Raw genomic sequence first — 22,715 nt, forward strand, 5'->3', positions numbered from 1 at the left:
CTTAGTCCTGCAATATAAAGCATTGCAGTTTTAGAGAAACCCGACAGCCACTAGAGGAACTTCATGCAGTTTTATAGAGTTTGGTTCTGTGAAACGACGCTGGACATCCTCATGGCTTGCATGAACATACCCAGGGTCAAGCAAAACCCCATAGGAAAGCATTTAATCAATGCTTTCCCCTATGGGTAGGACCCAATGCAAGTGTGACACTTGCCTCGCTCAATAGGTTCTACCGATTGGCTGACATCGGCAGAAGAAGAGCACAACCGAGCACTGAGGGACATCGGTGCTGGAATCAGGTAAGTGAATGAAAGAGTTTTGTAACCCTATCATGGACAGGGGGCAGAGGGACACTTTAGTGTTATGAATACATTTATGGGCTCCTTTAAAAAGGAATATTCCATTGGTGGCCTAGAAACATAGAATGTGATGGCAGATAAGAACAATTTGGCCCATCTAGTCGGCCTAACAGCCTGTCTGGCAGGTGCTAAAAAGGCAGCAAGTGCAAAGATTCCGTAAAGATATAGGGCCTCAATAATGACACTTGGGAAGGATTCAGTATATATTTGGCTAAGTGCAGCCCTGAATTTGAATGTTTCCTAAGCATTCACTTATCTGTGTATAGTATACACAATGGTCTATGTAAGTAAACTATACCTTTAAAAATCGTAACATATGCCTCCTTACAGGGAGCATTTCAGAAGTCTGTGGCTTATACAGTTACTGATCATTAAAGTGACACTAGTCACCCAGACAACTTCAGCTCAATGAAGTGGTCTGGGTGCCAGGTCCCCCAGGTTGTAACCCTTTAGATGTAAACATAGCTGTTTCAGGGAAACTGCTATGTTTACACAGCAGGGTTATCCAACCTCTAGTGGCTGTCTTCCTGACAGCCGCTAGAGGCGCTTCTGCAACGCTGTATGCGAAAATCGCATCAAGCGTGCAGAATGTCGACGTCAGCGGGGGAGAAGAGGTCACCAGCGCCAAGGGAGCCAAGGTAAGTGGCTGAAGGGGTTTGTATAGTGTCAGGATTGTATAGTGTCAGGAAAATGGGTTTGTTTTCCTGACACTATAGTGATCCTTTAAAGGGACACTATAGTCACCTAAACAACTTTAGCTTAATGAAGCAGTTTTCGTGTATAGATCATGCCTCTCGGGTTTCACTGCTCGGTTCACTGCCATTTAGGAGTTAAATCACTTTGTTTCTGTTTATGCAAATATTGCCACACCTCCCAAGGCTCTGATTGACACAGCCTGCATGAAAAAAAAAACTGGTTTCACTTTCAATCAAATGTAATTTACCTTAAACAATTTTATCTCTTTCTCTGTAAATTAAACTTTAATGACATGCAGGAGACTCTTGCAGGGTCTAGCAAGCTTTTAACATAGCAGGGGATAAGAAAATCTAAAATTAAACAGAACTTGCAATAAAGGAAGGATAAACATTAGATGTCTCTTTACAGGAAGTGTTTATGAAGGCTGTGCAAGTCACATGCAGGGAGGTGTGACTAAGGAGCATAAACAAAGTGATTTAACTCCTAAATGACAGAGAATTGAGCAATGAGACTGCAGGGGCATGATATATACACCAAAACAGTTTCATTAAGCTAGAATTGTTTTAGAGACTATAGTGTCCCTTTAAAATAAAATCTAGAAAAACTGTGTCTTTGTCAGGAAACCTTAATAACAATCTCCTTGACTAGGTACCTCCTTTCCAAACTTTAAATTACCACCTGAGAAATGTAACTTTAACCAAGTTCTCTATCAGTTTATGAAGTCTAAAGTCTAGACCAGTGGTTCCCAAACTGTGTGCTGCTACAGGCCCACAGGGGAGCCGCAAGTTATTTTCCCGGTGCTACGATCATATGATGATAGCACCGAGAACTGTGCCTCCCTCTCCCCTGCTAGCTCTGCAGGACCAGAGGGGAGATCATAGTTCTCCCTCTCCGCCCGCTAGCACTTTGCTGACAGCCAACAGGGAAGGGAGGGAGAGAGAACTCAGGGGAGCTCGAACCTGCAGCTCCGCTAGGTTCTCCTCTTGCAAGCTCAAAGCGTTGCCGGGACATCATTTTTATTTTTAATAAAAAAAAAAAAAATTAATAATAATAATAATATATATTTATTAATTTGTTCTCCTACCCCCACACCACACAATAGCTCCCCAATACACAAAATTACCCCCCCCCCATACACACACAGTACCCCTCACACAACCTGCCCCTCATGCACAAACTACATCCTTCACAAACACAATGCACCCCTGTACATACACTGCATCCTCCCTCACACACACATATATATATATATATATATATATATATATATATATATATATATATAGCGCGCGCACACACACACACACACACACAATCCCGGCAGACCCCAGGTAAGTTGTCAAACTGTTCTTAAACAGTTTGACTACTTACCATGGGAGGGCACTACGGCACTACTGGCACCATAACCACTAGAATGTAATGTAGTAGTTCTTGTGCCTAGATTGTTTCTTTAAAAAAAATCTACAAGTGTCACTCCCAAGATTAGGGGCCCAGTATATGCCGCAGCGCTGTACATATATACAACCTAGAAAATTGTTTTGACTTGGGGTGCCTTGAAAAAAATATTGAAATATTAAAGGCGCCTTGAAGGTTTGGGAACCACAGGTCTAGAGACTATGAAACAAACAAAATGGCTTATATAGCGAATGGAGCCATGTTCATGAATTCTCTTTTCTAGTTTGAGATATCCCCATCTCAATTAAGGAAGTTGCTTAATGTAGGCCAAGCTCCCCCCACCCATTTAACATTTTACAGTTTTATTGTTGAGATTTTCAATACTCTGGACATCTGCCAGGACAGGGACTAAGAACCAACAGCCCCCCCACTCCTTCATTCTTCACATAGGGGTAGTTACCGTATATACTCGAGTATAAGCCGAGTTTTTCAGCACATTTTTTGTGCTGAAAAACCCCAACTCGGCTTATACTCGAGTCAATAGTCTGTATTATGGCAATTTGCATTGCCATAATACAGACAGGGGCTGTCAGAGATGTTACTTACCTCTCCTGCAGCTCCTGTCAGCTCTCTCCTCCTCCGCGCCGTCCGTTCAGCACCTCGGTCAGCTCCCAGTGTAAATCTCGCGAGAGCCGAGACTTACAGTGTGAGCTGATAGAGGAGCTGACCGGACGGTGCGGAGGAGGAGAGAGCTGACAGGAGCTGCAGGAGAGGTAAGTAACATCTCTCACAGCCAATTCTCCTCCCCCCCACTGAACTACCAATCCCACTGGACCACCAGGGAAGGAGCCCCCCTCCCTGGCACGCTAGCAAGCAGGGAGGGGGGACAAAAAAATGTCTAATTGTAATAAAAATAAATACATTAATAATATACCAAAAAAATTAAAATAATAATAATACAACAATAATAAAAATAGTAATAAAAAAAATAATATAACAAAAAAAATTAAAATAATAATAATAAAAAATATATTAAAATGCCCACCCCCCACCAAGGCTCTGCATCTCACACACACACACACACACACACACACTGCATTCACACACACACACACTGCACTCATATACACACTGCATTCACACACACTGCATTCATATACACACTGCGCTCATACACACACTGCATTCATTATATACACACTGTAAATAAATATTCAATTAATATAATTTTTTTAGGATCTAATTTTATTTAGAAATTTACCAGTAGCTGCTGCATTTCCCACCCTAGTCTTATACTCGAGTCAATAAGTTTTCCCAGTTTTTGGGGGTAAAATTAGGGGCCTCGGCTTATATTCGGGTCGGCTTATACTCAAGTATATACGGTAATAGGGCCAAGCAAATGTATTGTTCTAGGGGCCTATGTCTCACCCATGGGCCCCAGCCAGTGGTTAATCATGCTCTACATCTACCATTTCTACGGAGGATCCAAACCATCTTTAAAATAATTATAATAATGTTCTTTTACCCCCTTAAATACCAGTGACATCACAACAATCATTTCAGTTCCAAAACGGAATGATTCACATATTTAGTAATGGCTGCTCTACACAGCCTTGTAATAATTCATGGAGGGGATCATACGATCCTGAAAAACACAAAACAGATTATGATGTCACAGACCGTCATTGGTTCTTAAGTAGTTAAATAATAAAAATAGACCTTGCTCCAGGTCTGTATGACTCAGCTCCTTCTCCAGTTACATGAAGAACACTTGTTCTGATTTTTTTTTTTTAAATAAATATTTTGCTGATACACAATAAGGCTGAAAAAAGGCGCTTAATCTATAGAGTTGGTAATGTGTATCATAAGACATATTTTATTAAGATCTCAGTTCTAATGATTGGTATCTAGAGACGGTGTAAGATTATGCTCTGTCACTTGTCCTTTTAAGGATATCTTACGAATCCTGGAGCCTAACAAATGACGATCCGTGACAATCCAACTGCTAATTCACTGCAACTCCCATCATTCTAAAGGACGATCATTTCTGTATAGAAAGCGCTCACAGCTTTCAGTACTTAGTAAATCACTCCACTCTGCAGTACTCTAGCTCACACCAATGATGGAGGCAGGGTGGGGTGTTTCACTAGGATCTATTGAATGGTCACTTGACTATGCAAGTTATGAAAAGAAGCTGCAATGGCATTGAAACATTATTTGCCATAGATTTATATTTTAGTTATGGAAGTTTGTGCATCAGCGTTATATTTAAAGATCAAAGAGTGTAACACAGAGGGACTTATTTTCTAAACTGAGAATTATTTAGAATTGAAACATTTAGGCCAAAATTGGCAAACATCTACCGTATATTGCCCTTAAAAAAATTTTTTTCTTGAATTTTCTACAATTCTCAGTTTAGTGAATAAAAGGAATGGGAAAATTAAATAATTAAAAAAAAAAAAAGTTTCCCATCCACGTGGGTAAGCTATTAATAAAAAAAATAATGTATTAAAAAAAGAAAAAGAAAATTGATGACTTTTTTGTTATTTAAGTTGGAAAATACTTTGCGGTCATATAGTTTTATGATTATTTTTACAATTACATTCTTTTTTGTTTCTAAAAAAAATATATATCAAATTTATTAGTTACAATAAAAGCACAGTTCTGCAATCTTAGAGAATTTCAATACTTAGAAAAAGTTTCAAGAAATTCAAGAAACTATTGCAAAATTATGAATAGAGCTTTCTTACCATGCTTTGGCTTGTGTGAGAAGAGAGTTATATCCGGGGTGAATTTATTCCCAAGTTTGGCAAGAAATCCAGTGACAAAGGAGGAGAGTTGAGTGATACACAACCACAGGAATGAGTACACAAAGAGAGACAAAAAAAGGTCAAAAATGTAACGTGTAAAAAAGTAAATCAAGAAAAAAGTGAAGTCCCAGAGTAGGGGGCTGTTAGAGGTAAAAGACCAAGAAAAGCAAGGACGTAAAAAGAGGGAGAAGGGTGACAGGGAGATGTAATATAGAAGGGGAGGGAGACATAGAGCCCTGCGCTTGCTCATAGAACACATGCTACACTGACAGCTGCATTGGGGGCCTTACAGCACAGAACACTTAACCCTATACTGCCAAACATTGAGACGTCCCTTTCTGCAAGAGATGGGGGTCGGGGGGAGGGAAAGATTTTAAATTTAAAAAGTAAACTCGTGCTATTAAAGGGACATTCTTCGGATTAGATTTGAGACATTCTTATACAGATAATACATTAAATTATGCAAAAACACAGATATGATATTTAAAAAAATATACGGATATTTGTTCATATATTATTGCAATACCCCAAACAGCTTAATCATACTCACTTGACTAAACACAGGTGCAAGGTTTGATCTGGTTAGAAGACGGACAGATACGTAGACAGATATTTTACAGCATAATCCCAAAAGCAATGGTTAATATTGGTTGTAGTCCGTTTGTTATCTTTTTTTTTTCTGTAGAGAATGTCATAAAACAGTACAGGTAGTGATATGATTTGTGTCTAGTTCAATCAAAATAGCGATACAATGCTCAGAGGTGTCAAGAGTCAGTGAGTCTAATAATTTAAGTGTCACAATTTAGCAATCGAATGCATTAAAGCATACTTTCAAAGTGCCAGACATATTCATACGTTTAAATTTCCAGACCTTTATTGATTGAGCTAAAATTTCCTTTGAATATAGTTATCCTTATGTTTCCTGTGGGGTTCCATGGAGATTTACTCTCTTTGTATGTTTGACCTGATTCTACAAAATAATGTCATCCTGTGGTGCAGTGTGCACATGATATGATGCATACTACATCAATTGAGGATCAGGTCAAAGAAACATTGAACTTCTCTTTGGTATTGGTACCTTCTCTGAACCCAGGATGTGCGGGCAAGTCTTGTATCAAATGGATAAAAGCTTACAATCAACATCTTCATAATACTCCTAAACTTTTTTGATTTCACGTAAGTATGTTTCGTCATCGGCTACTGGTTAAGATAGTATCACCATATAATTTCTCCCAATAACAGCATATTTGAAGCAAAAGAATAACATTGCAGATGAGGGAGGACTTATGAATTAAACTTAATCATAAAATATAAAAATAAGTTTGGCATAGGAAAAAAAAAACAATTAACCACGATTATCAACTTTAACCTATACATTTCACCTAATGTTTTGGAATGACCTTAGTGGCATAAAATCTTCATAATAGCTTACAAAATTCTAAACGGTCAATTCAATGTTCTTTCAAGGCCAGATTTCTAAGAAGCCCCTATATGACCTCAGAACTATATGTCCTTGAACATATTACAGATGGTACGGTCGAGTGACCCTTTCAGGGTACTCCAGGGATATCCACAGAAATATTTTTTAAGTGGGTAGGGAGACTGTCATATTAACAAAGGATGATCGTAACCTTAGCCGTGAAGGATATAAGGAACAAGTGGTAACTGTGCAGTAAAGCAATTTGTGTCACCACTTGTGGTTGAATAACTAGAAGGTTTATCTCATTATGTTACCACGTGTGCTAAATGATTAATTACTAAAATTATCCTTTCTGTCAAAAGAGAAATTATATGGGGGATGTTGTAAAGACCTGGCATGACCAGGACAGACAATGTTTGGTTCTGGTTTTCAGGGGGGGGGGGGAGATATGTGTAGTTCCTCTGTTTTCATGATTTTTATTATATTGTCCATGTTAATGAAAGAGGGTGGCAGCAATGCTTCTCTTGTACTCCATACAACAGAGGCCACGGTTTAAATAATTAAAAAAAAAAAAAATACAAATCTACTAAAACCTTGCCACTTTTGATCACCATTGGAACAATTTATCATGTTATGAGTCATCTAAATTATGATATGGTGAAAACCAAAATGATATTTCATCCATGAAGCTCACCAAGTGTGGAGAGTAAGTTGAAAGAACTCCATATGGATACTGTGTACTTTTCAGTAGAAGCCATGACATTAATTTGGAAGAGACGTTTATGGTATGGTCATGTGACTATTCGGGTCACATAAAACAGTGGCCTTAGATTTAAATGCTTCCCATTAGAAGAGGTACTGTTTACATGGCATATGGCCAGTGCAAGGATCTTTGCTGCCACCACCTTAATTACAGAGCTTGAGTTGCAACAAGTGGCAGCTGGTGATATTTTATTAAGTTAGAGCCTATGGGATTCATGGAGGGCTATCATCTTGGGAATTCCAGGGTGTATCAGTGAGAAGTTTAATGAATGTCAATGTATTGTTTACCGAAACCTTGGGTGTATAGGAATGCAGTGTAGTTCAGTGAATATGTATTTGTGTGGATGGTTAGGGAGCATGTATGCAGACTTGTATTTGTCGGTTACATTTTTGTTGCACTATACGAGAAGGACCCAAAGGGGGCTATAACATAGTAGAACATCATATCCCTGCTGTCTTTCTCCATACTGTGGAAAGCAACTGGCAATCTGATTGGCTAAACGTCAACAAACCCCCTCGGCCAGCTCTTAAATCACCATAGTCCAAATATTGTTGTATGGGCACCCCTGTTTATCAGTGCCCTGGGCCAGTGCCTGAGTAGCGTATTGGTAGCATCGGCCTCTACATATTATGTGTATTTAGCCACTTACAAATAGGAAAGTCAAACTGAAACGCAATAGGGGGTAAATAAGTATAAATACATAAAATTCAGGACAGGAACAGAAGATTATGAAATAAGGCCGAAATATTGGATTAAAGCATTTATTTAAAAGAAGAATAAAATACATCATTGTTTAGACCAGGGGTAGGCAACCTTTTAGCAGCACTGTGCCGATATAGGATTGTGATGTCCTGTAGCGTGCCGGTCCTATTTTTTTTATAAATCGAGGTGTGTGTGCTGCCGTATTCTGCTTGTGTTTGTACTGTAATTGCTTTGTATCATTGTATTTGTGCGTATATATGCAGGGCTGTCTTTAATAATGACTGGACCCTGGGCAAAGCATTTGCTTAGGGCTCCCTGGACCTTGTCCCCCCCTTCCCAGGCATGCAATCACGTCCTACACCTCAACACAGTGGTGGACCTAAAGTAGAGAGGTGCAAGAATTCTTGGTGGTCTCCCTGTTGCACGGGTGATTAAAAGGTAGATCCCCATGTCGTGCAACTCCAGAAATGCATTGACAGCTGGGGCTCTACCATTTACTCATGTTTGCAGGTCTGTATTTAGCACTAAGCAGTTTTTTGTGGAATATGTTTGTATGTGGTGTTGGCGTGATTGCAAGCACACACAGACATACTGACATACACACAGACATGCTGTCATACAAACATACTGACACACACACACAGATATACTGACACAGATATACTGACACATAAATAGACATGCTGACATACAAACATATTGACACACACACAGATATACTGACACACACACACACTGACACAGACATACACTTTAAAACTCACCCTCCAGTTTCCTACCTTTCCTGTTGGTGGCTGAAGGCGTTGGGGTCTAGAGCTCTTGGCCAGCCCCCTCCAATCTGCCTACTCTTCTTTCCTGCGCGCTCCTCTCTTTGTGGGAGGAAGTGATGCGTGGCCGTCACTTCCTCCCAGCCTGCTGCCGAAAAGCAAGGGGCCCGCTCGCACTGTTAAAGCACCTCAGCGTGTGCCGGGTCCCTGCTGACCTTTGTGCATGGGCCACCCGGTGGGCCTCCTTAGTGTGCAGATTACCAGCCAGAGGGTTAGAAATAGTTGAGGCCAGCAGGGCTCACGGTGCAGCTGCCCAGTTTTCCCCGCGTTAAAGAAGGCCCTGCGTATATGAGCTATTATATTGTTTATGTTCATGAGTAGTTTATGGTATTGTGTATGATACATATGAATGTAAGCTGTGTATGGGTGCTGCTTGTGGTATTGTGTGTGTGTGGATGGATATGTGAAAGTGTGCGTTTGGTAGTATGTGGGGGCTGTTTGGGGTATTGCATGTGGGGTTGTGTGCATGTATGTGGATTGTTAGTGGTGTTTCGTTTGTGCGGATTGTGTGTAGGTTTGTGTGTGGGCTGTCCGTATTATTTGTGGGGAGGGTTATTCTGCATTTCTGTGTATATCTAGCAGTGTGGGTGGCTTCCCTGGGTTCCAGTAGGGACTAGTCCGGCCAGGTACATGTCAAGGACAGGAGCTGCAACAGCAACTGCGAGCTGCTCTACTGCAGTGTGGCTTCCTATTCACAAGTGCTGGGAGGAAGTGATCTGAGATCACTACCTCTACGTGCTGCAATGCATAAATTGAGGATTGTCCTTCACCACCTTTTCGGATTAGCAGATATCTGAAGTTTTACTGGGACTCCTGATAGGCCAGAGCCTGTTTGACTCTAGCAGCCTTGAGTGCCGTGCAAAGACACCTCGAGTGCCGTGCATGGCACTAGTGCCGTAGGTTGCCTACCCCTGGTTTAGACTATACTGTATTAGCTCTGCATAATCAAAGCTACTTTAATGTTGCCTTAAGTGAACACCTGAACAGCAATTTCAGATACAATTTGGGGATTTTGCCAGAATTTAGCGATTAGCTAAATTAGGCCACACAACAGGTTATAGTTTTGAAACGGAGATAGCAGACTTATTTTTCAATTAATGTATTTATCACTATGCATAACACGGCTGTAAAGAATACAAATTCTGGCTCTTACCTCTCAAGTCGACAGCGGACCGTGAGTCTATCCACGTAGGTACTTCTGTCAAGAAATATATGTAAAACAATCACTATATCCCATAAAAGGAAAAAGGCTGCAAAGAGCCCATAGTGTAATTCAGAAAGATTTCTTCCATAACGCATAACAGTAATAAGACATATTGGGAAAACAGAAAACAATAATGCAGAGCCAACTTAGAGGGACAGTCCATTGCCCAAATAAAAATAAATATATGGTTTAGTGGATATAACCCAAAAGAAGACATGTATACATTTAATTATGCATCACTCTCTCCCTCCTCCCCAGAGCAATTGCTGCCTCTTGAGATTAGCTCCACTGAGCTAATCAAACCAGGAAGTAACAGGTGGTCTGATTGACAGCCAGTGAGGAAGGGAGTAACAATATACACTTGTGAAAATGTCAATTTCTAGTGAACCTTTTCTTATCTGCACTTTTTCTAAACTTAAAGGGAAAAAATTAAATAAAAGAAATACTCTTCACACAAGCATTTCTGCAAGATGACATTTTTTTAGGGGTTTGAAGCATACCTTTAAAATGTCCAGGTTTAGTGAGTTCCAGTGTACGGATTACAGCTTTTAATTACTAAAAGGAACATTCCAATGATATTAATGCATTTATTTAGAATGGAGTGTTCTATAATTAATTTAAATTTCTAGACTCTGTTCCTGAAGAAGGAAAATTTAAATAAATTACAGACCATTAATCAAGGCAGTACCACCTTTAACACAACTCTGCCCTGCCCCTGGAAGATCATGTGTTAGGACCTGCTGGCCAATCCAATGCTTCGAATATAAAAGCATTGAGAAGCAATAGCCACAATCCACAAACAATGCTTCTCATACAGAATCATTGAACCTAATGCTTTCCCTCGAGAAGTCTCACATCCACTTTGGGAGGGGAGAGGCGCAACCTAGGAGCACTTTTTTTTACTGAAATTTGAACTTTTATAAAACGAGAAAAGAGGGGACACTCTACTGAACCTTATAGTTCAGCAAGCCAATGTGCTCAGGGGTCAGGAGAGTTCCTGTAAACTGAAATGGGATTTGAATGGGACTTAAAAGCAATCTATTTTTATTCTTACATTTCTCAAGTAGTACAATAAACCATTCAGATATAAATATCTTCAGAGATTTGTCAAAAATGTTCACCTTGCCAACTGGACTTTTACATATTTCTGTCAATGAATACTTGTCCAGCCAAGGAAACAGCGAGCGATTGGGAATGCGAAAGCAAGTGTGGGGCATATTGTGTCAATGCAGCTGTCTCTGCCAATAAAATCGCCTCGCACAGGAGGTTATGGAGTGAGCGTTCCCGCTATCGAGTGCTAGGATGTGTTACGGTCATTTCATCTCAACGTTTCTGATAAAATCTACATACACCGTGAATCCAGACGCTAACAAAATACAGATAGACAGAAAAAGGTAATAAAATTCAAAAGTACCAAACTAGAGGTTGGAAAATTAAAGAAGCAAAAAGAATTCAGAGTCAAAATTAAATACATTAAACATATATATATATACATATATATATATATATATATATATATATATATATACACACACACATACATATATACACACAATTATACAAAATAAATCCAGCATACTCACTTATTCACAACGTCAAAGCTAAATAGGGTCCTGGAATGAGGCACTTGTGAGAGGGGTGCAATACAGGATCATATAATGTAACTAAATCCCCATTATTATTATTATTTTGCCAAGGTGAGGTGTTTTTTAAAAAAAAAAAAATTACAATCTGAGATTTGAAATCATTGTTTAGTGAATAAGCGAGTGCACTGGATTGTGTATTTTGCATGTTGTATATTTTGGCCCCATAATTTATGCATGTTCAGGTGAGTGCAGCCTTCTTGGTTTCATTTATATATTTGGGAGTCCAGGCCAACTCCTTGGTTTTGTACCCCTCCCTGTCACAGGTGCCTCATTCCAGGATCCTATTTAGCCTTGACTTGCAGAGTCCCAGGAGGAAGTATGTCCCAAGTAAGTTGATTAATCTGATAAGAGCATATAAGCATTAGGCTGCTAGAGTAGGACCTGCCAAGAATGGGGTACATTGATGTTGTGGCAGGCTTATGCAATGTATGATTATATAATGTAACTAACCCCCATTATTTTTTTGCTTAGGTGAGGTGTTTTGAATAAAACTATTACAATATGTGAGATTTGAAATAATTGTTCAGTGAATAAGTGAGTGCACTGGATTGTGTATTTTGTATATTTTGGCCCCAGCAGCACCCTATAATGTATACATGTTTAGGTGAGTGCAGCCCTCTTGGTTTTATTTATACATACACACATACATAAATACATAAGAATTTTAGAGAGTGAGAGAAATATTAAATCCACTGCCATATTGTAATTAAAATTAAGCAAAGATTCTGCTACACTATTTGGTACAAAACTAAAACCTACTATTGGAGACTTGTAAAAACTTGGCAGTTCCAAAACTGGATGAGGGCAAGTTCACACACATTCATTTCACCCCTACCACCACGTGCTAGTCACACATTTATAGTTACTGAACATTCTTCCTGCATTGCACTTTGGGAGACTCCTGTTTCAGCCATTTTTTATGATGCCACAAGAGCTCAATGTTTAGTACCCGATCATCAAAGTTTTTAACGGCAGAAAACGCATGCATGGAATTTGCTCTTTTACCTTCTATCTTAATCAGAAGAGTACCCCCGTTGCTCACTCCAACATATACTTCTATTATAGTCAACCCAGCCCATATCATTTCAGTTGTAAGTGCTCCTATTTGACTTGCATTCAACACATTTTCCAGAGCAGCCCAAACTGCCACTGAGTTTAGCCCTATTTTCTTATGGACGTAGTAAAAAGGGCTACTGAACTGGTTCATGGATTGCAGGGTAAAACTGACCAGGAAAGGTTAAAGGATCTTAACATGTATAGCTTGGAGGAAAGACAAGACAGGGGGGATATGAGAAACATTTAAAGACATAAAATTATCCTAATGGTGTTCTAGTTCTGCAAAAAGAACATAATGAAAATCTGGTATATTAAAGTGACACTCCAAGCACCGTAACCACTACATCCTTCTGTAGTGATTATGGTGCCAAGATTGCCCTCACCCAGGGTTAATCGACAAACTCTTTGAGAATGAGGCTTGGATTATCCCTTTACACATTATTTACATAGTTCTCAAAACAGACACCCCAAAAAACTTTTCTAGCTGCATGTTATTTTGCACGGTGACCTTTTTTTATAATCTTGTTTCCACAGCATGTGCAGATCAACAGGTCCTATTTAAACAGAAGTGTTTTAGCTTCAGTCTGGTATATGGCATTGCTTCAAAGAATAGTTTAAATGAATTGGCTGAACGTAGGCAGGCAATAGATGCTATTAATGACCCTATTGTAATACAAGTGAATATAAGTGGAATTCAAAAGTAGACATTTTTCCTCCTGTGATAATAGCCATACTATGCAATATTCCATATCACCAATATAAGTTTCGCCCAACGTGGACAGTACTGGTTTAAAAAAAAAAAAAAAAATAAAAGAAGCCAATCAATGCTGTCCAGGTCAGACAACATGGACTTTCTGATCACAAAGAAGTGTTTATTTTGAAATGTGATGGAGATGTATATATAGTCTGGGAAGAGCACTGTTCTTTAGAACACTTTTTTAAAAGAACACTATAGGGTCAGAAACACAAACACGTATTCGTGACCCTATAGTGTTACAATCACTACCTAGCTCCTCTGGTTACCCTATGCCCACCTAAATATAGTAAAATATTACCTTATTTCCAGTCTGCCAGTGCTGGCACTTCCCCCGATCCACCTCCTTGGCTGACATCACCAGAAATGATCATCTCAACCAATCACAATGCTTTCCCGTAGGAAAGCATTGGATTGGAAGGATTGTCAAGAAGGCAGGCCGGGAGCGGAGCCAAACACAGACCTGGCCAATCAGCATATCCTCAGAGATGCATTCAATTACCGCATTTCTATGGGGAAAGTTCAGTGTCTCCAGCCGAGGAGTGGTTACTGGAGGTGTCCCTAGGGTGCAATGTAAACATGGTCTTTTCTCTGAAAAGATAGCGTTTACAACAAAAAGCCTGCAGGGACATACTATACACACCAGAACTACATTAAAAGGAAACTCCTTCCGTCACTTATCTGGATCCAGTGCCGATATCCCTCGGTGCTGGCTCTGGTCCGCCTTCGCTGTCAGAAGAGACCTAATGTTCACGCTCACATCAGGATTTCCCCATAGGATAGCATTATACAATGCTTTCCTATCGGGTTTTGGGTAATGCTGGATGTCCGAATGCATAGCGGGAGGACGTCCAGCATCACCCAAGTGACCAAAAGTCGCACAATAGCCCCTCAAGTGGCTGTCTGGTAGACTGCCACTAGATGTGGAATGAATCCTAAAAAGGTAATTATTGCAGTGTCTTAAAGGCAATAATTACCTTTGCAGGATTAAGGGACCTTAGACAGCGCACTCAGACCACTTTAATGAGCTGAAGTGATCTGGGTGACTATAGAGTCCCTTAAGATGTTCTTCTGGTGACTATAGTGTCCATTTTACAGACAACAAAACTCCATAGGACATTAAAGAAATTCTAGGCCACAGGACCACAAGGGTGAGCTGTAACGACCTTGTGCCTTAGATGCCCCTTTAAAACAAAAAGTCTTGGGTTAAGTTAAAATAAAGTGTAGGAACATTATCTATGTTCATATATAGTCTGGCTTGTCCATCTCTGGAGATATGCACACATTTTGAAATATAAAAAAAGTTTTAATGTACAGTGCATAAACAAATATATACAGTAACGTTTTAACAGCAAAATAAAAATAAAACCCCAAAAGAACAGAACTTTGGAAAAAACAAACAAATTTTATTGTTTTACACTTGAATCTGAACATGAACAAAGAGAGAGAGAGAGAGAGGACCCCCCTCCCTGCCAAAAAAACAAACAAAAAAAAGCAAGTTGCATGAAAAAGGAAAAGCCATATTCTAGGTTTCAGGAAAAATTGAGTGCGATTTGGAAGATACCAAATTCACATCACTACCATTTTACGTTCGGTAAAACATATTATAAATACCAAAACATTCACACATTTGAGTGCTAAATAAATATCTATGCAAGACATTCTGAAATACTCTCCGTTGATGAAGCCCAGATAAACAAAAAAACAAAACAATATTAATAAAAAATATATATATACTCACTTTATTCACTCAAGTAGTGTTGTTCAGGTAGAAAACGTATGGCATTTTATTGGTCCCTGCCCGCCTCCCCCTTCCCATAGTTAACAGTCAACTGCTTATCAAAATAACTACACAAAATAGAAAAGTACATAATGGAAAGATATGTTATCCTTAGATAAACAGAGGAAAACGCTCAAACTCTTCTAGTATGTTGTAAAACAGTGCGTTGAAAATCTGATATACATATAGAATTCTATAAAACATGTTTATGTGGTGTAGACCTGGTATTGCAGTATTATTCTGCTTTCCCCTGAGTGCTGAATAGAAAGAGGAACTCATGTATGTCACACTTTTTGGACGTTTGAGTTAGATTTGTAATTTGCTTGGAGATTCTGTTCAGCAGGACATTGAATTCCCTGAAAACTTGAATCCAGCTTTCGTATCAGATCCGAGACCTTTTTGAAGGTGGGAGAGGGGTCTGTGTTTTGCTGCAAGAGACCTCCAGCCCCAGTTTTTCGGCTTCGTTGGCGAAGAAAGACTGAAGCCTGACTCCCGCTCTGGCTTCGTTGCTATTAAAGTGGTTGTACTCAAAACAGTTGGAAAACATCAGCTCGACATCTTCCACAAATTCAGCTGTATGGGAGAAACACATGCTTTTTTAAAATCATTTTGATGCATAGAATGAGAGAAAAAAAAATATAAAAATAAAATAAACATTCAAAATTATATCTACACAACGCTTGATCTTAAAACGGTCCATCACACTTCTAACAATATAGTAAGAATAGCAAAACAGAGATAGGAACTGCAGCCTCCAACATGAAGACTATTCTGTCCAGACTGACAACTAATAATGAGCATTCTCATAACTTCCTACCAAGTACTGAACATATTAAAATATTAATCAATATTGATATGTGCAATATTTTATCACTGATATATATATATATATATATATATTTAAAAAAAAACAAAAAATGGTAAAGTTGAAAAGCATAGATTTCTAGAAAAGTGTTTTAAAGGGACTCACATGCAGATTTGTATTCACATTTGTTCACTTTTTCGCGGATGACATTTAGAGCAATGGGTTTCTGGATAATATCAAAGTAGTCGGGAACCTGTAAGGGAAGATTGTTTTGTTTTTGTTTTTTTATTACCCCCAAATACACAAATAAAAAAAAACGTTAAGTCAAAACCTGCATAATATATGTTCAAACATAAGCTAAGGGATACAGTGATTTCAAATCTGCAAACGAAGCTCAGATAATACAGCGGTGTGTAAATGCAACATAAACAATCCAATACAAAAATGTATTGCTGACACTATATAGCTGGTGTGGCTGTTTAGGTCCCAGCCCCCCTGTCTGTGCAGTGAAAAGGTTTTTAATCACCTTCTCTCCTACATAGGTCTCACTGCGTCTGGCCCGCGCCTCCACGGCTGAGATCATTCTTGATTATCACAGCCCTTTTAACATTTTCCCCATTAGAAGGCTATTGCGCATACGCAGCAAAAATGCTGCACTCTGCCAAACGGCATCTACTCTTAGAGATCCATTGTATTGACGCATCTATAGGAAAAGTCCATCGACTCCATAAAGAGTGTGGAGCTGCTCAACACCAGTACTGCACACTTTACAGCACGGAGATAGGAATATAAACTACGCATTTACATTGAAAAGCCTGCAGGGATAGGTTGTAGGCACCAGAACCATTACATTAAGCTGTAGTTTTAAATGTAATTGTTTTTATAGTATTGTGACAATAATGCCCCTTTAAAGAACAGCTTTTGGGGCATAGATGCAGTCCCATCAGCCTGGCAGATGAACAATATCGTTCCTGAGAAACAGCACAGTTTATATTTTAGCACTAAGCATGCCACTATTGGCTCTCAGATTGGATACAGTAATTATCATAGATGAGCAATGGATCATTAACGTGTGGGAACAGCTTCTCTATGAAATACATGTGATTAGACAAAAGTCAACAATCTTGATCACTTCACATTAGGAGGATCAGACAGCAGCGAGTAGTCTGTCTTCATGTTTGATTACAGGTACGTTTATATTGGTTTTGAAAGGATTTTGTGTTTTGGTTTGAGAACTAGTAAATTAAAACATCTAACTCACATACACAGCCACCCACCAAACAATGATGTTTTAAGTACCGTTCCTTTAAACAATGTAGATAACACTAGCATAAATAAAAAACGAAACAAAAAAAAAAAAAACAAACCTTCAAAACCACCACCAGCACTGGATGTAAAAGCAAATACATTTACTACAGATTTTAAGTGCAAAAACTAACATTATTCTGGTCGCTGTTATCATGCACGGTACCTGAATTTTTGACACAAGTTTCATGAAAGGCCAGCTGTCATCATGTCTCACTAACTCCACAACTAACTGCTCGCAAGCAGATAGCTCGTGCACACCTTGATTCCTGCCGGAGCTCCTCCTGTTTGCTTGATCTGCTGAAATGTGGTCTAAGAAACAAAACAGAATACATATGTTGTGCTGTTGGCCACTTACATTTTTACTGTAACAAAGCCACAAGGGGCACAAATCGGGTTAATTAAGGAATTATCGTAACCTTTAACCCCTTCCTGACCTCGGACGTACCAGGTATGTCCGACAAAAAAAAAAAAAAAAAAAAAACGGTTAACGACTGCGGATGTACGTCCCCAAATATCCACTTACCTGATCGCTGGCAAGCCCCCACCGGCGATTGCGATGCATCCCAGGTAGTCCCCCTGCGGCTTTTCTGTAGCCACTTAGTCAAACACTGGCCAAAGTTAGCGTTCATATTTTTTTGTGTGTGAAAAATGCAAAAAACTAATTGGAATGTTAATTTTGCCCCGTGTTTGCGACAAAGTGGTTACTAAAAAATACTATATATAATTCAAGTACTTTTATATGCACATACACAATTCATGAGGAGAGACAGACAGACAGAGACAGAGATATATAGATAGAGATCTTTACAAAAAAAAATGATATACCGGTTTAAATTTTTGTTAAAGGAGCACTATAGGGTCAGGAACACAAACATATTTTCCTGACCATATAGTGTTTAACCTCCCCCCCCCTAGAGGCAATGTAATCACAGCCTTTTCTCTGAAAAGGCGGTGTTTGCATAAAAAAATAAATAAATAAATGCCTGAAGGGAACTATTATACTCACAAGAACAACTAAGCTGTAGTTGTTCTGGTCACTATAGTGTCCCTTTAACTATTTAGATAATATACATATTTAAATCAAAATACATTTCAAATTACGTTATAAATACACACACACACACCTATCTACACACATATATATCTAGCCATTATCTATCGATAGTTATTACAATGTTAGACAAAATGTGCACACCAGTCAAGCCATAAGACTTGCTTTTCCCACAGAAATCACAAATTTGCAGTGATGTTACTACTTCAAAGGATTCTGGGTGGGCATATGCAAATTAGTTTAACCCCTTAAGGACCAAACTTCTGGAATAAAAGGGAATCCATGACATGTCACACGTCATGTGTCCTTAAGGGGTTAAAGAAAAAACACATTTTTGTCTTATTCTATTTTAAACATGGATTCATTTGAGTCTGTCTTTGCTGTATACAACAGCTTTGAAACAAAAGATGCAAAGCCAGTGAACCACTCATGGACAGCTGTTTCATTGTTAATGCAAATCATGATATATCGGTCTATATATTAAAAAAAAAAAATTAAAAAAAATTATATGTACATATGTATTTAAATTCTACAATTAATATATTACATAATAAAGTCCTTTTATTAATTACAATTTGAGGTACCTGCCTGACAACCCAGGCAGAAAGTCCAGAGAATTTGGTACACAAGCCCTATATTTAACTCTAACTTTCAAGGACACCATAAAACCTGTACATGGGGCAGTACTGTTTTAATCGGGAGACATCGCTGGACACAAATATTAGTGTTTCAAAACATTAAAACATCACAACAATGAGATAGTAAGTGAAAGTGCAGTTTTTTGCATTTCACACACACAAACGTCACTTTCACTGGTGATATTGTTGATACATTTTACTGTTTTGAAACACTAATATTTGTGTTCCAGAGCCTCGCAAGTAAAACTAACAGGGTTAACAGGTTTATAATGGCCCACCTAGTATGGGGAGAGCCCAGCTTTAAGCAAATAAACACACAGTTTATATACACCGCGTGGATACAGGGAGGACCTGTTGGTTCTCAGAGCAGTCTGAAATATCTGCAGTACAGATTTGACATGGTGATTGAAACATTCCTTGCAGATGTTGGCCACCTCCTCCACACATTCATGAGGTGAACCTCGAATACCTCCTTATACCAAAATTGAACGGATTTGTGCAAAGTTGTGCTTTGTAACATGGCACATTAATTTGCTTGAAAATGGAAAGACCCAAAAGCCATAAAGGGATAAACATTGTCAGCTACAATGTGTATGCAGCATTTAAACAATGCTTAAAGGAAAACTAGTCAGCAAAAAAGCTTTCGCTTAAAGAAGCAGTTTTAGTGTATAGATCATGCCGCTGAAGTTTCACTGCCGTTTAAGAGTTAAATCACTTTTGTTCCATTTATGCAGCCGTAGCCAACCTCCCTCGGGCTGTGAATGGCACAGCCTTCATAAAAGCAAAGTGGTTTCATTTTCAAATCAGATGTAACTTACTTAAAAGTTTGTATCTCCTGCTCTGTAAATTGAACTTTAATTACATAGAAAAGGCTCCTGTGGGGTCTAGCAAGCTATTAACAGAGTAGAAGATAAAAAAAATGCTAAATGAAACAATTTGCAATAAAGGAAGTTTAAAAATTAGAGGACTCTTTATAGGAAGTACCGTATTTATTCGAGTATAACGCGCAAAATTTTGTACCGATTTTTAATCGAAAATTAGGGGTGCGCGTTATACTCGAATAAATATTAGCCCAGCAGAAGAGGGCGGGAGTGGGTGCTCCGATAATACCTCCCAGGACCGCCGGTCCTGGGGGGGCGGGCAGCAAGCGTTTACTCACCTCCCTGCAGCTCCTCCAGCTCCCCAGTGTAAATCTCGCGAGACCCGCGGCCTGCTCTGACGTCAGAGCTGGCCGCGGGTCTCGCGAGATTTACACTGGGGAGCTGCAGGGAGGTGAATAAACGCTTGCTGCCCGCCCCCCCAGGACCGCCGGGCTTGTAATGAGCCCGGCGGTCCTGGGGAGGTATTATCGGAGCACCCACTCCCTCCCTCTTCTGCTGGGCTAATATTTATTCGAGTATAACGCGCACCCCTAATTTTCGATAAAAAAAAAAAAAAAAAAAAAAAAAAAAAAAAGGTACAAAATTTTATACCGATTTTTTATCGAAAATTAGGGGTGCGCGTTATACACGTGTGCGTGTTATACTCGAATAAATACGGTATTTAGGAAGACTGTGCAAGTCACATGCAGGGAAATGTGTGTAGGGCTGCAGAAACCGTGATTTAACTCCTAAATGGCACAGTATTGAGTAGTGAGACTACAGGGGCATGATCTATACACCAAATCTGCTTCATTAAGCTAAAGTGGTTTTGATGACTATAAAGGGCCAGTCCACTGAGCTTATAGTGCAGTACCGTACAAAATGAGAAGGGTCATACCATAAAAATGTGACCAATAGGAGGGCCCTAATTTGCAGTGTACATAGTTTTGTGTAAATAAGACAGATTAATAAAAGACATGTACACACCATTGAGCATGTGAGTGTTCCTGCAATAACAAACATGAATTTACCTGTAGACAAACGTTTCTTGCCTCGTCCTGAGGAGTGTATCTGTATAGTCATTGAATTCTTAGACTGTCCTCTCCCTCTTTGAGGTGTGTGATCAGGACTATCAAGACTGAATGGACGAAGGGCAAAAGGGCTTCCCACTGGAGTGTTATCAGCAGATTTCTGCATTCGACCACGTCCCCGGCCCCTACCTCTGCCACTTCCTCTGCCCCTACCAAGTCCTTTCCCACGGATGGAGACCAGCCCCACAAGAGAATTTCCAGGGGAATCTGTGTTTGCTTGTGTGTTCCGAGTAGATTGTCGGAACGAGGTTTTACTTCCCAGAGGTGGAGCAGACCGTGTTTTTCGTCCTGTACCTCGCCCTCTACCTCTACCTCGTGGAGAAGGTGAAAATGTTTTGGGAGTGCCTTGAAAAACTTTTGAGGCTTTCCCTCCTTTTTTCTTGGGTCCAGGTTTTCCACCTATTCTTCCACTCTTCTTTAAAGGAAAGTGGACTTTAGCCTTTCCTCTTTTCGGTGGGCTGGAAAGAGGGTGGCATAAAACATTATGGGTTAGATTCTAAAATATACAGTTGACTAAACGTCCTAATTTTTTTTTAACCGGGCATATATTTCAGTTCTCACCTATCTTCTTCAGAAAGTACACTCTGTTCTTCATAGTCCTCCTCCTCCTCCTCCTCCGACACCTCCTCCTCAGACTCTTCTTCTGCTGACTCCATCTCCTCTTCATCACTCTCCACTGAAGGTCTCTGCCTAGCAGGAGGTCTCTTCATGCGCTGCTTCGGTCGGCACTCAGGACAGAACCAGTCTCCCTCAGGAACATACTAAAGAAAAGTTTAATCATGAATAAAAAAATAAAATAAAAATACACTCTTCTGTTGCAGACTGTATAATTTGATATTCAACAAGTGAAGACTTACTTTAAGTTTGGGTCGCACACAGTAGATATGGTGGCCTCTGTCACATCCATCACAAAGCAGCATGCATTCACTGTCCCCCTTTTTTCGACACACCTTGCAACGAGCATTCAGGATGGAGCGAGACCACAATATGCTGCGGTCCAGAGTAGATAAGTGAAGAAAGATTTGGGATAGGCTTCCAGATGACAACAACGATTCTCTCCATCGATCTAGCACCGTCCTCTGAATACGACCACCATCACAGGCATCTACAAATGGAAGAATAAAATAAGGATGTTTATAAAGTATAGAACACTAAACAAAGCAACTCAAAAAGTTCACTCCGTAAATGGATCTCTGCCATTGCATGAACGTTAGGGAAAAAAAAAAAAAAAAAAAAAAAAAAAAGGGAAGAATTCTTAACCAGCTATCCATTTCAGAAAATCATATTCTTGACATTGCCCTATCCACTGTAGATCCCCTTTTCGAGAGAGCAAGGTCTAACAAAAGAACTGCAGAAATAAAATATTCTGTAGTAAGGAATGTTTTTGTTTTCTTTTTCAAGAACATTGTAATATACTCAAGCACTACATGATGCTCAAATATGTAGGGATACGAGTTTTATTCTCAGAAATTGTTGTCCAAGACTAAGGAGGGGTGAAGAATGTCTAACTTTACTAGGATAGATATAAGAAAATAGTGGAAGTGCACTCA

The 22,715-nt window shown here is 39.4% G+C and overlaps 2 protein-coding genes across 2 annotated transcripts in view; both read right to left on the reverse strand.

Moving 5' to 3' along the window:
- Nucleotides 1–5,473, reverse strand: part of LOC134582436 (cofilin-2) — a 36,480-nt gene extending 31,007 nt beyond the window's left edge. The window contains exon 1 of the mRNA XM_063439034.1: nt 5,201–5,473. Within this exon, the coding sequence (XP_063295104.1) occupies nt 5,201–5,203 (3 nt within the window). The 5' untranslated portion in view covers nt 5,204–5,473. The remainder of the gene's footprint in view (nt 1–5,200) is intronic.
- A 9,544-nt stretch (nt 5,474–15,017) lies between these two features.
- Nucleotides 15,018–22,715, reverse strand: part of BAZ1A (bromodomain adjacent to zinc finger domain 1A) — a 42,428-nt gene continuing 34,730 nt past the window's right edge. Inside the window, exons 22-27 of the mRNA XM_063439702.1 lie at nt 22,023–22,270; nt 21,727–21,926; nt 21,106–21,623; nt 17,689–17,834; nt 16,383–16,470; nt 15,018–15,985 (exon numbers count right to left, since the gene is read on the reverse strand). Of these exons, the coding sequence (XP_063295772.1) occupies nt 15,795–15,985; nt 16,383–16,470; nt 17,689–17,834; nt 21,106–21,623; nt 21,727–21,926; nt 22,023–22,270 (1,391 nt within the window). The 3' untranslated portion in view covers nt 15,018–15,794. The remainder of the gene's footprint in view (nt 15,986–16,382; nt 16,471–17,688; nt 17,835–21,105; nt 21,624–21,726; nt 21,927–22,022; nt 22,271–22,715) is intronic.

Source organism: Pelobates fuscus, chromosome 13 (genome assembly GCF_036172605.1).
Source record: "Pelobates fuscus isolate aPelFus1 chromosome 13, aPelFus1.pri, whole genome shotgun sequence".
Lineage (NCBI taxonomy): Eukaryota > Metazoa > Chordata > Amphibia > Anura > Pelobatidae > Pelobates > Pelobates fuscus.